Genomic DNA, 13,118 nt, shown 5'->3' on the forward strand with positions numbered 1-13,118 from the left:
GAATAAGAGATAGCTCTTGCCTAATATGTTGACTTGGATACCACAGTTTATCAAGACACAGTTCCACTTATAATTTAAGAATTTACCTTACCTCCTATAACTGATGAGTGAATTAAACTCTACAGGATACTCAGGGTCAAAGCCAGGGGTCAGAAACCTATGATACATGCTACAGGCTACACTAAATTCCCACTCCCACAAAAAAAGTCGAAATTGCTATTTCTGACAGCCTTAGAACTACTTTTGCAAGTAAAACTTGATATTTTCTTCTCTGTTTTGTCTCATTCAGACTTTTTCCATTCTTTCCATTAGCCTAATAATCCAAATAAATATATATATGTTATACTTTTACATTCTATAGTGAAATAAAGTGATACTTTTCTCTAATCTTTTTGTATAATGTCCTTATGATGCATGTGTATGATTAAAGTCTAGCTACTGTGCATGCACAAGGTGAATTAGTGCTGTGCTTAATTACTAATGGACTATAACCCAGATGAATCTGTCATAAGTACGTAACCATTCTAAGCTGATGTTTGTAATTAATTCACTAGCTGTAATCTGCACATACAGCTGAAAAAATCAATAAAAAAAATCCCTTTGAGCAGGATATAAATCACACTGGGAGATTCATTATCTTTCTCTATTTGTCTCTCAATTTTTTGAAGTGTGAAGATATTTTCCATGTGCTTGCTATATTAAAAAAAAAAAAATCACTCCCTCTCCCCTGCATCATCTCAATGAGGAAGAATCAGTAACATATATATATATATTTATATACATATTTATATATACATATATATGTTGTTTTACTTAGGTGGACATTAATTAAGAATAGATTCTACCCATTCTTAGGAATAAATTGAGGGTTATAAAGTAAGTGTTATAAGTGTTATATTCTTATAAGAACAGAATGACACTGGCCCAGGCCACTGAAATGGAATAAAAGAAATGACTCGGTAACTAGTTAATCAGTAAAATATTTCATTTTTATGTGACAGGTGAAAATATTAGCATTTACATCTGAGTTGCATGACTTTATATTCATGTTGTGCTTCATGATTAATGAAGATGAGCAGTACATATTATAAAATCTAATCAATTTCTTCAGGAGGATACTTTAGACAAACAGAAAAATGTACATTAATGCAATGCTGTTGAATTGTTTTAATTACTATTTTTAGCATTCATGTAGACCATGCATCATATAGATCTGTTTGTATTGAAAATGCATTCTTGTACTTTCCAATTCAATTGAAGTAGGTTTTGTCCCAGCTCTTCCTAGGATTATTAAGTGTGTAAAATTACAGATTTATTTGTGTATTTGTGAGAGAAACATGTATGGCATAAACAGATAAGTGAGTATTTTTTTTCCATTGTGTGGAATAAGGTTTCTTTGCTGTGACATAAAAGCCTAAATGGAGCTTCCCGTGACTACCGTTTTTCATTTTACAACACAACTTCTTCGTGACAGTTACTAAAAAGACAAGTAGTTAAGATGTTTGTTTCTGCTCCATGTTGACCTCTACATTATTTACAGGAGTGTTTGCCTGCAGAGCATGGAGAACTTTCTCAAATTCCATCTTCTTTGTCCCTCTTCCCCCCACTTGAAAATAATGTAATATAAACTAAAAGATCTTCAGCACATTTTACAGTTACTGTTTAAGTTTAACCGTAAGGTTCTATGACATAACAGAATCTACAGCTCACACAGAAAACCTCTGGAGAACAGTATTCATTCCATTTTTCCTGAAAGAATTACTAATATTTAATATATATTATTATATAACGTTTTATTCGGTCTCAAGATAAAAAGTTAAAGTTAGTACCTTGTGGCAGAAGAACTTGGTAAGAAAAAGAAAACTGAATGATATAAAAGAGAGAAAACACTGCTCTCCCTTAAAGACAATTCTTAAACACAGCAACATTCAACAAGAACCTTATTTTGAGTTCTTGTCCATAGTCACAAGTGACTCAGTTTTCCCTTTTTTTGGCCCAGTTGGTTATGATAAACAGTTATGCAGCCATGTGTGTGGGGTATGAATGTATGGTGAAGTATGAAATACTTAATAACAAGAAATAAAATAAAGGGGTGGCACAGTACACAGCTGAGATGAGCTAGTAATGGCTGCTAGCTACTCAGTTCCTTTGGAGCTCCTGCAGTCCCATCACTTTGCCATGAGTGTCAAGGAAATTATGTTGACTTCTGAGTGCTGATTCAGACTTTTCTCAAGTCGCCTTTAGGAGAGCTGACATTCTAATTGCTCCATGAATCGCTTCATCTCAGAGTTTGTTAAGCACTGACACATTTTACTGAAAAAAATAAAGGTATGTAATTTGACACAGCGACAGATTAATACTTCAGCATCAGATTGGCAGAACAATTAGACAGCTTAAATGTGTCCTACATCTTAATGTCTGTGTTACTTCAGGAAGCCATGCTAAGTCCTGTTTTTTTCTGAAAGATATGTTGCCATTTCACTGATAGAAATAAATCAGGCCATCAAAGGATTTAATGGGAGTACGAGGTTTGTAACAATTTCATTTAAGTAAAGAAAATTAAAATCTAGGGAATTTAAGTTCATAGTGGTGTATTTAGTACATGGAAGCTGGTACTTCTTAGTTCTTGTTTTACATATGCTATTGGTCTTTTGAAACAAAATGAAATAACAGTCTCAACTATATGATAAAAAGAACTTCAATGTGAGAAAGCTATATGCTTCTGGTGTGCGTCCTTTTATATTATAATGTAATCAAAGTTTAAAATTAGTATTTGTCTAGAATTAAGTCTTTTGAATTAGATTTCACTTAAACATAATATTGTATACAACCTATATTATGGTTCCACACTGACAACCAACTGATTAATATCACTTGGGTCTGTAAGAGAACAAACTTTGGTTTTTGTTGTTTTTTATTTATTTTAAAAAGAAGAACAGAAAAAAAATGTGACAGGTGTAGTGTCTTTTATGTGAAAAATCATCTTTTAAGTCAATTTTGAAATATTGGTGGTTCATTGAAGGTCACAGATGCAGTACTACAGAGCTGGTACAATCGTTAACTTAGGTCAGAATTTTTTTCTGTAGTCATTCTATTAGAGGAACAGCTAAAGAACATTGTATGTTAACCCTCTGGAAGCAATTGTGATAGAAATAACTGGAATCTAAGCCAGTATTTTTGTGGCTTGGGTAATATTTCTTTGGTTACATGTCAGAGTCATGTTAAATACCTACAAATTCTAGTATAGTCTGTTTAGTTAAACAAAAACCATCTAAATCTTATGCCTGCTTTCACCCATTGGACTGTTCGTCCCTAAAACAAAGGCAGATAAACAAAACGAAAATTTCATGCAACAAGTAAACAATCTTGAAATGTTCCGCTTTACAGCAGTTCCCTTTACACCAGTTTCAGTTTTAATAGGCTTCAGTGGCATGATATTTGGTTTGCACCACTACAGGTGGAGGCAGAATTCAGTCCTTAATTTTCTGATTAAATGTTAAAATGGAATTGGTGTGTTGGGATTTAGGCAAGAAGGTATTATAAATTATTAGGTTATCATGTTGGGACTTGAGAGTGCCTTTTTTTTTCACATTACTAGTTTTTTGTTTCTGTATTCATTTGATTAACTCATACCTAAAATGGTAAGACAGTTTTGTTTTCGGTTTGTAATTCTATTAATTTAAAATTTTAAGGAGGATGTCATGTGAAAATGGACTTTTAGCTTAACAGAAGCTGAACTTCTAAGGCTGATTTATTACCAAATAAGTCAAGAATCTTAATACAGGAACAGTTAAGGACTGGGCTGAGGCCAAAGTGCATAAATGTTAGTAATCACATTAGCAGAATTGCAGAGCTGAAGGGAACTTTTAGAGGTCATTTAGTGCATCCTTCCTTTCCCAAGGTAGGATTAGCTAAGTTTATGCTACCCTTGGGAGATGTTTGTCTAGCCATTCTTAAAACTCTCCCGGTGGTAGAGACTCTATAATCTTCCATCACTACATTTATCCTCAGAGTTGTTTTCTGATTTCTAACCTGGTTTGTCATTGTTGCAATCAAGACATTACTTTTGGTTGTTTCTACTGTGGACATGCAAAACAGATTGTTCCACTTGCTTTACTATAGCCTTTTAGGTACATGACAAAGTGCTGTTTACTCCCTCAGCTGCCTTGTCTTCTGGATAGTTCACTCTCATTCATCTAACATGAACTTTTTACAAATGTTAAAGAATCAGTTACTTATTTCTGTTGTCTTACGTATTTATTTATTTAAATTTGTTTTACTGGTAAAGGACTATGTAGCATTTCATATTTGCTTTGAAAATCCCACTATGGAATACCTTGAAAACAGTTAAGTAATTGGACCTTTGACATGCTACAGCAGTGAGTCTTGCTGGTCTTAGGAACTGTGTAAGGGATAATAAGGCATTATGTAAGGGATACTACTGTTCACGTAAACTATTTAAATTTCTCGCTTTCATTCTATGTTCCTTTTTCCTTGCATAGCAAAAGAATAAAAAGATTCAGAATTCATTACTGTATATCCTTCTGTCATACCTCCTCACAATATTAATCATTCAGTCGTTGTACATGTGAGCCTTTCTGTACTCTGAAATATTTTATTTCTTAAGCATTGAAAAGCATTTCAGAATGAAATTATTTCAAGCTGCAAGCAATTAATATATTAATTACTTCAGTGCAGTTTGGTGTGTCTCAAGCAGTGGATTTGTGTTTGACTTTATTCAATAGGACTGCTTTAGGGATGGCATGCACTGTCTTTGCAGTACATGATAATGCCACATTCAGAATGACAGTGGTCCAAGCCTTGGGGCACTAAATGCTTCTTGAGATATGTTCAATTGGTATTTAACTGTATTTAGCCTAAGGTGCAGTGAAAGAAGATACTGATGCCTTCAAACGTGTTTAAGTGTTTTAATAGTGTCTTGGCATGTCAGAATATGCCACAGCACTAACAGGGTGCAGTTCCTGAATTACCGCAATTAGGAGGCAGGAATTTCAAAGACAGTATTGCTGTAGCTCTGTATCACTGTACTTCAGCTTTTTTTTTTTTCCCCCCCCCCCTTGAACAGTGAATTTCTTCAATATGCACCGTCTCAGCTGTTTTCTGCATTATTGTTCTCTGATCATGTAGTCAATACTTGTTATGCTTTAAGAGCTCTGTTGTGTCTCCCGTCACACAGCTCATAAAACGGACAGCCATTTAATAGAAAAGCTATGTAAATGGACTCCTGTTTAATTACATAGTCTTAGTGGTGTTCCACTTGATTTTTGGCTGGTTCTCTGAATGTAGTATATTTGTGTACAGAGTGCACAAAAAGGTAGGGTGAAAACTGGTTCATCCAAGCCACAATCTCCATCACTACCATGCGACAGTATCTATGTCTGTTCTTTTTTCACCTTATTCTGTTAACTGTGGCACAGGTGTTCTTTACAGACCCTCAATAACTGGACGCATGCAGAGATATTATGGCCCCATCAATGGGGAATGGCAGCAAAATCTGCATGTAGTCATTGATTTGTAATAGATACTATTCAGCACTCCATATACCAGTGACTCTTCAAATCATACGGACCAAATTACATGCTTAAAGTAGTAGTGTACTACTGCTGTAGTGCTGTGTGAGTTTTTCAGTCACATACTCTGGAAAAGGTGTACAACTAGGAATGCTTTCTTGGTGCAGCGTTCTTCTTTCTGGGAATGTTCAAGTTGTATGTATCCAGATATAGCGTCAGTATTGCTCCTGAGCGATTTTTATCTCCACAGTCAATAAATGGAAGAGAGCTTTTGACTAATTAATTCTAAAGCCTGTTGTTACCATAGGCTTTGTGGTTTACAAAATATGAGAAAATGAAAAGCCTATTGCAGCTTCCTCCAAAATACCATGTATGCTGGGATACATTAGGACTAATTGCAAAAAGTGGATTTCTCTAAAATATCATACAAGAATGGTCTGTTCTAAAAGATGAGCCAGAGTGAGTGTGCAGCCTTGATTATATTTCTGCACTGTATATAAGTGTACGTAACATCACATCATTTCTAATATGTATTTGTTGACTACTTATTTCATAATAGTTTGTCCTTGTCCACATATATTGACCTTCTTTGGTAAAGAATGGGAAGAGAGAAAATAATGGAAAATTGATTGGGTGGAATATTGTAGTTGTTAAATTTTGGGGGATTAAACTAGATATGATTCTCACATTTCTCCTCTCCGCATTGCCATGCTTGGTGCCTTCCTTATTTTGATAACAAGCAATTCTTCCAGCCCTAAAGAAGCAGCCAGCTACAATCAATAGAAACATGATCATACATATAAACAACCTCATTCATTTGTATGCTTTTGTATAGAGTTTTATGGAAAAAAATCTCAGAAATTAATGATAACCTTCTAAAGATCTGTTGGATCAATGATCAATTTTATTTTTAAATGATAGCTATCAATTAGCTCTGCCAATTGTTGGTGCAAGCTAATGTGCAATGCTGTGAGAAAGTAGATTTCTATGTGGGACTCTGTAAATTAGTATTCTCCAATTGTATTTATTTATTTATTTATTTTGTTTTAAGCTGAAGACTGAGCAGTTGGAATTGAAATCTGCTCTCTAAATACTCATTTTTGAAGTCTACCACTAACATGTACACCAAAACATTTGTCTAAATATCTGCTTTGTGGGAATGGATTTACAATATTTTTGTAAAAAGTTAAGCAATACCTAACTCTTGAGCAGAGCCACCATGAAAGGATGTTTGAAAATAACTTAGACAGCATGTTCCACTGTATCTCTGAAGATAATTCTATGCAGAAAGTGCTTAAATTTGAGTATTCTATGTATAAACATTTAAAACTAAATTCAAAATCTATGCATTTCTATATGACAAGAAATACCACTCTTCCAGGTTTACTTTCTCACTAATTAGTACTGTGATAAAATTTGTTTGTTAATAACTGGCATTTTAAGCACTTATTTGAGCCAGTTTCCAGATATATAACTGTGGTAGAAATCTGTTACACTCTTCCTTGATGATTTGCCAACTGTGATGACATTCTTTGCTGTGTCTTGTTCCACTAGGTTCATCAGCTAGCAGGGTAGTTGCTACTAAAGTGTTTAACTTTTAAAATGATGAGTACTTAAAAAGTCATGTTACTTAGATATTTGTTTGGATGAAACTTATTCTAGAGGAGAAAAGGAGTAATGTGTGTTTGGTTTTTTTTTCCTCAAACTCAGAGATTGTTCACTACTCTATAGGCTGGATAATGTGAAAATAGGAGCTTACAGTCACTATGCAAAAGAGGGTCAATCTGTTCAGAGGATTAGCAAAAGTACATTTAATTACTTTGTGGCTAAAGCTGTGTGCTTGTTTATTCAGAATGAAAGTTAAATCTCTGTTATCTACTGCAGTGTATAAGAGGTACCCTAGTCCTTAACAGACTAGTTTAGGTATTTTAAATAGTTTAGGCATGAAAGCAATGTCTGCTTAACCCATCTTCTAACATAATGCAGACAGAAAAGATTCTCTCCTTCCCCACACCTCCCCACCAAATGCTGATGTTACGTCCATTTTTCAAACAGAAGAGCGGTTCAATGCAACAGGCTTCATATGTACGTTAGATTAAATCTGAGTTTAAATGCTATCCTGATTCTGGCTCTTAACACAGATGCAAGAAAGCAATGGAGTAGAAGACTACATTAACTGTATGTGCCAAATACTATCTGAAGGCTCTGTTGGAGGAAAATATATCTCACTGGATCCAACAGCCCATGGGAGGCAAGGCTGCTGCCACTCTATGTCCCCAGGTCCAACCAGTAGCAAAACTGAAGATACGTTCCCAGCAAGCATGTGCACAGAGCACAAGTATATACCACATATAGTCACAGCTGGCAGATCACAGACATACAGAGCAACTCAAATGTGGACAGCACCAAAGGCCTCATCCTGCTCCCCTCTCTGGCTGGACAGCATGGAAGTCCCCTAGTGTGTGTACATATATGTAATATATATATAATATACATACATACATATGAGATATATACACATAAATAATATATATACACACTACACAATGTATATATATAGTTGGATTGTGTATATAATTATTTTTATATTTTTTGGATTGTCTATGTTTATATATGTATATATATTTATGCCTCTTTTTTCCACTCTTGTTCTTCCTCCCCTAGAAATCCCATAGTTAAGTCCAGTGCAATCCCAAAACCACTTTTCCCCTGCGTTCTATAACATGTCCTACATACCTAGGCAACAACCCCATAGAGTAAAAGGTGAGCTCGAGAGCAGCTGCTGATGACTCACGGCTGTTGGTTCCACGCCCAGACAACAGGGCTGATGGGACAGCCCCAGGAGCTGTGGCTGTTCCTCTTGAGTCCTTGATTTGGGTTCCCATGTGCCACTGTAGACCCTTGCGCTCCACTAAGCCTAGGCAGTGGCCCCTGTGAGGAGCCTGGGATCAGCCTGGCAGGGTATTATTTGGGTTCCCTCTCCTGCCAGTTTCTTTCTGAGCTCCTTTGTAGGTATGCAGATGGGCTTTATCACAAAACCCAACAGGGTGAATGAGCCACGTGCTGACTTAGAGGTTGTTGCTTGATAAATATCACTGTAAAGCTGAATTGTACAGAAAGTCTCATGCTTTACAAATAAGGGATTCTACATTTGTCCAGAATTAATATGGGATAAACTACAATGCAAAATGGTAAATTTTCAGGTATGTGATTCAACTAGTGTGGAATGGATTGTTATCAAACTGAGTGATGCTGGCTTAAGACCTGCTTGCACTAAAAAGGAACCCTAAAATATAGAAGACATTAACAGTTTCAATCTAAAAAGTAAAAATAAAAACAGTAATAATAAAAGAAAAAAATCAACAACATTTTTCGATAAACACGTACTCCTATGTTTTAAATAAAGATCAAACAATTCTCTTGTTCAATATTTGCTAATATTCTGCCAGAGTAATAATTTAAATAGTAGTAGCAAGCCTAATGTTTAATGGTCATTTTTCAGAAATAAGGTGCTAATTGAAGACCTTATTGAGATTTAGATGGGAAGTGGTTATGCCCTCTTTTTAAAATATCAGGAGGGTTTTCCTGTTTAAAAATTAAAGCACATAAGGTACAGCTCAGCAGTTAATTATATATCTTACCTTTAGGGTGTGCCAGAATAATACTAGGTTTAGCTGACAAATAATAGAGAATACTCCTGATACAGTCCCTCTCTTTTGTGTACGTCTCTAGAACACAGATGTCTAAAAACCGATAGGCTGATAACTGTCCATAGTCGTCGTATTCTTCATTGAAAAAATGTGGTAGTCATGGCTGAATCTAACTGCAGGTCTTGAAAAGTACAACTGAAAAAAGAAAAAAAATCCCTTGTTTCCCTCTTCCCAGCCTTATACGTCTCAGCTACAGTTACTAAAGTTGTTCAGTTATGAAAATGTCAGTGCTGTTTTCCTTGTTGAAGTCAGTGACATATTGCAATATGAAATATTGTACAGTGTTCGGTATGCTACAGAAATATTTTCAACTCAATGAAAATTGATATGCATATTCTTTACAATACTGCAACAAATTACTAATAAAGGAATTGTTAAATGAACAGAAAAATCAGGAAGAGATGAATGTAAATCTAACTTTCAAGAGCTTTTGCATTTTTATCACTATTAAATCTGCAGATGCTGAAATAAAATATGATTTCTCTGCAAGTACCTATTGCAAATATTTTAAACTAAAATATTTTAAGCAAAGGATTTTTTATTATTGTTTTTAATATCAATAAACTTCAGGAGTGGTCTTTTTTTGCTGGTTCTATACTCTACACCATCTTTGTAGCCCTCCTTTGGATACTCTCCAATAGTTTTATGTCCTTCTTATATTTTGGCACCCAAAACTGCACACAGTACTTGAGGTGAGACCTCACCAGTGCAGAGCAGAGCAGGACAATCCGTTCCCTCGACCAGCTAGCAATGCCATGCTTGAATCACCCCAGGATACACTTGGCCCTCTTGGTTGCCAGGGCACACTACTGACTCATAATAAACCTTCTGTCGACCAAACCCCCTGATCCCTTCTTGCAGGGCTGCTCCCCAGTTTCTGATCCCCCAGTCTATACCTGTATCCAGGGTTGCCCCATTCCAGGTACAGAATCCGGCACTTGTTCTTTTTAAACTTCATACAGTTGGTGATCGCCCAGCTCTCTTATTTGTAAACATCTCTCTTGCAAGGCCTAACTATATGAACATCAATCTTGTTGCTTTGTAGGCAATTCCACTTATTTCTTGTAGACCATAAACTGAAAAAAAGCAAAGCATTCAGAATCTTACCAGTCCTTAAAACAGAGGAGGTAACTTTCTAAATTATAATGCAGGTATCAAAATAGGAATATTAAAAACCCTCTGTGTATCTAGTAGGAGTCAGCCCTGCAGTCCTGTGAATTTTGCTGGTTTTCAGAGGAAGATTTTATGACAACAATAGGTAGAAAACTGAGATAAAGTGATCTAGAACACGACAACTTTTAACACAGCACATCAGACATAAAATGTTACATTATGGCAGCACTGTCTCTGCCCCTCCACATGCACACACACACACAACACATAGAACAACATTATCTGTATATGTTAGACTACGTTTATAACCAATAGTAGTTTTTAATATGCTTTTACTAATCATTGATTGTAGCACTCATGTAACATATCGTGTACTAACAACACCCTGTTCTGAGAAATACAAGTGGAGATTCATATTATGTGCAAATCAAGTTCCATTGTCAGTAACAGAACAGCTCGCGCACCAGAAGTTAAACATGTTCATAAAAATTTGCAGGGTCGAGGGCATAAAGGTTCTTTCACATAAGTTCAAAACATTCTTTGCAAAAAAAAAACTCAAGATTTTTTTAATAATTTCAAGGAAATTGGCAGCATAGAATTAAGTGCTTGGTTGACTCTTAGACATCAAAAGTCATTCAGTAACTAATGTCAAACATGATTTTGCTTTTGAGATTGATTTACAACCATAGGAACTGACAATATTTTTACTTTTCAGTTCTTGAGGTTCAGAATAACTGTACTGACATGCTTATGACCTATTGGGCACATGCAATGTAAAAGAAGCTATTACTATGGAACTTATTGCAACATTCTTACCAAGACCTTTAAAAATACTTTTTGTGGATTTAAGGATTCTCAGTTTCAGTGGAAGACATTGCAGTATTATTCATTTGTAAAGGCAACTCTATTTTACTTTCAGATTCAAGGCCTCTGCCAGATGTAGCCCTGACAGGGAAGTGTACCCGAGAATGTGATGAATATGGCCACTCGGACTCCTGCTGGATGCCAGTTCGCACTTCTCCTGAAAGGAAGCAGAAGAGCCAGCCAAAACTCTCCACTTTCATGCCTGTTGATGAACGGGGCAGTCAGGAAAAGCTGGCCAATGGAGAAGCTTCCCTCATGGGTGATCGCAACAGAAACCTCCTTAACAAAAAGTTGACCTCATCTTATGAGACCTTCAGCGCGGCTAGTTTCAGCAAAAAAGAAGAAGGCAATCCAGAGGATATCCCCCTTACACAGACAGGGGAATACAAGCCATCTCCTGTCAATACTCTAACTAGAAGAGAAGTTTACCTGTAGGCTAAAAAGCAGCAACAAAATTCTTTCATGTTATAGGAAAGAAAAAGGGGTAAAAGTCCTAAAAGCAAAACAATTTTAACAAAAAATAAGAAACAAAAAGAGGAGGCCACCAAAGAGACAAAAGCTCTGCCTGCCACTTCTGCCTCCATAGCAGGCATTTAATTATACTGTCTGCCTGACTATACTGTAAAATGTAGAAAATGTTGTTACTTGCATGTCTAATCCCCCCCCACCGATTTTTATTTTCCTAAATCTATGGTGCAAATTCCTCCCATAGTAATGAGCTTGATTAAAAAGAACACAACACAACGTTGTTTCCCCTCTGCAGAAGCATGAGTTAAGCCACTCATTTTGTTTGATTGTCATCTGGCTTGTTAAGGGTAACAGGTCAGGGAAAATGTATTCAAAACATATCATCTGAATATTGCTGATCCCCACCAGGGACAATCCTTCAGAAACCATGCAGATATAGAGATAAATACAAAAGAATAATCATTAATAGGCACTTTGTGAAGACCACAGCTTTAATATTCTCACCTCTCATCTGAGGCTGGAAGCAACAGAGATACGTTCAGCCTGAGACTGCAGTCCAAAACAAGGCATACTTTCCTATGAATCATGAACTCTGGTTCTGTTTTATCCATAGAACAGATGTGTTCTCGCTGTGTCTCTTTCTCTCCTCCTCTCTCGTTCTCTGTAATGATTACTTCAATGTAAACGCAATTAGTAACACATATACTGTAGCATAGTAATGATAAACTCTAATTAATTATTTTGGACAAGACTAACATCTAGCTGGGAAGATAGTAATAACAAAAAGGCCAAAGATCACACTATGGATCAGGGGAACTGCTAAGTATTGGGGCTTGGCATAGAAAACTAATATACTCACAAATAAGACGTACTCATAACACACCTTCAGTTACAGTTTGCACAGCAGCACAATCCACAAGCCCAGCTGACATAATATTTTTTCCAATGTGGTTCAGTTGAATGCCCAAAGGAACTGATTTTTTAAATTTTTTTTTTTTTTATAAAATGATGTGGTATGTTGCAGCAAGTGCTGTATGATACTGCCAGTTCCAGGGAATTTTTAAGATCATAATTAAAAAATAATAGTAGTGCTAGAAGGCTGCGTTATAATGAGACTGCTTGGTAAGATGGAGAAGTGGATAACAGGATGATGCAGTAATGAGAATATTACAAGTCAAATACAAAGCCTTCATTTCAGAGCACAAGGAATGATTGCCAAGTCTTTTGTCATCAGCATTGCAGATTACCAATTGATTTGATTGTGTCAAAGATGTAATGCAGGTTTTTCTTGAAACACAAGTGCATTAAAGCCGAATGAAGTGCAATACTAAACAGTGTCAAGACTCAGAACATTTAGGCTAGGTAGAAAATAAACAGTGATATGATACTCACCTAGTAGGTCAAGATGAGTCGAAAGGAATCCAAACTGGCC

General features: G+C 35.9%; 1 protein-coding gene across 7 annotated transcripts in view; it reads left to right on the forward strand.

The window, feature by feature from the left end:
- The window catches only part of PCDH7 (protocadherin 7), a 280,634-nt gene extending 267,950 nt beyond the window's left edge, over positions 1-12,684 (forward strand). For 6 of the 7 annotated variants that reach the window (XM_048051142.2, XM_048051143.2, XM_048051146.2 and 3 more), the window contains one exon: positions 11,274-12,684. In XM_048051142.2, the coding sequence (XP_047907099.1) occupies positions 11,274-11,653 (380 nt within the window). In that variant the 3' untranslated portion in view covers positions 11,654-12,684. The remainder of the gene's footprint in view (positions 1-11,273) is intronic. The other variant, XM_048051149.2, reaches the window with a different exon arrangement.
- Positions 12,685-13,118: the final 434 nt, after the last annotated feature.

The sequence above is a fragment of the Anser cygnoides genome, chromosome 4 (genome assembly GCF_040182565.1).
Source record: "Anser cygnoides isolate HZ-2024a breed goose chromosome 4, Taihu_goose_T2T_genome, whole genome shotgun sequence".
Classification (NCBI taxonomy): domain Eukaryota; kingdom Metazoa; phylum Chordata; class Aves; order Anseriformes; family Anatidae; genus Anser; species Anser cygnoides.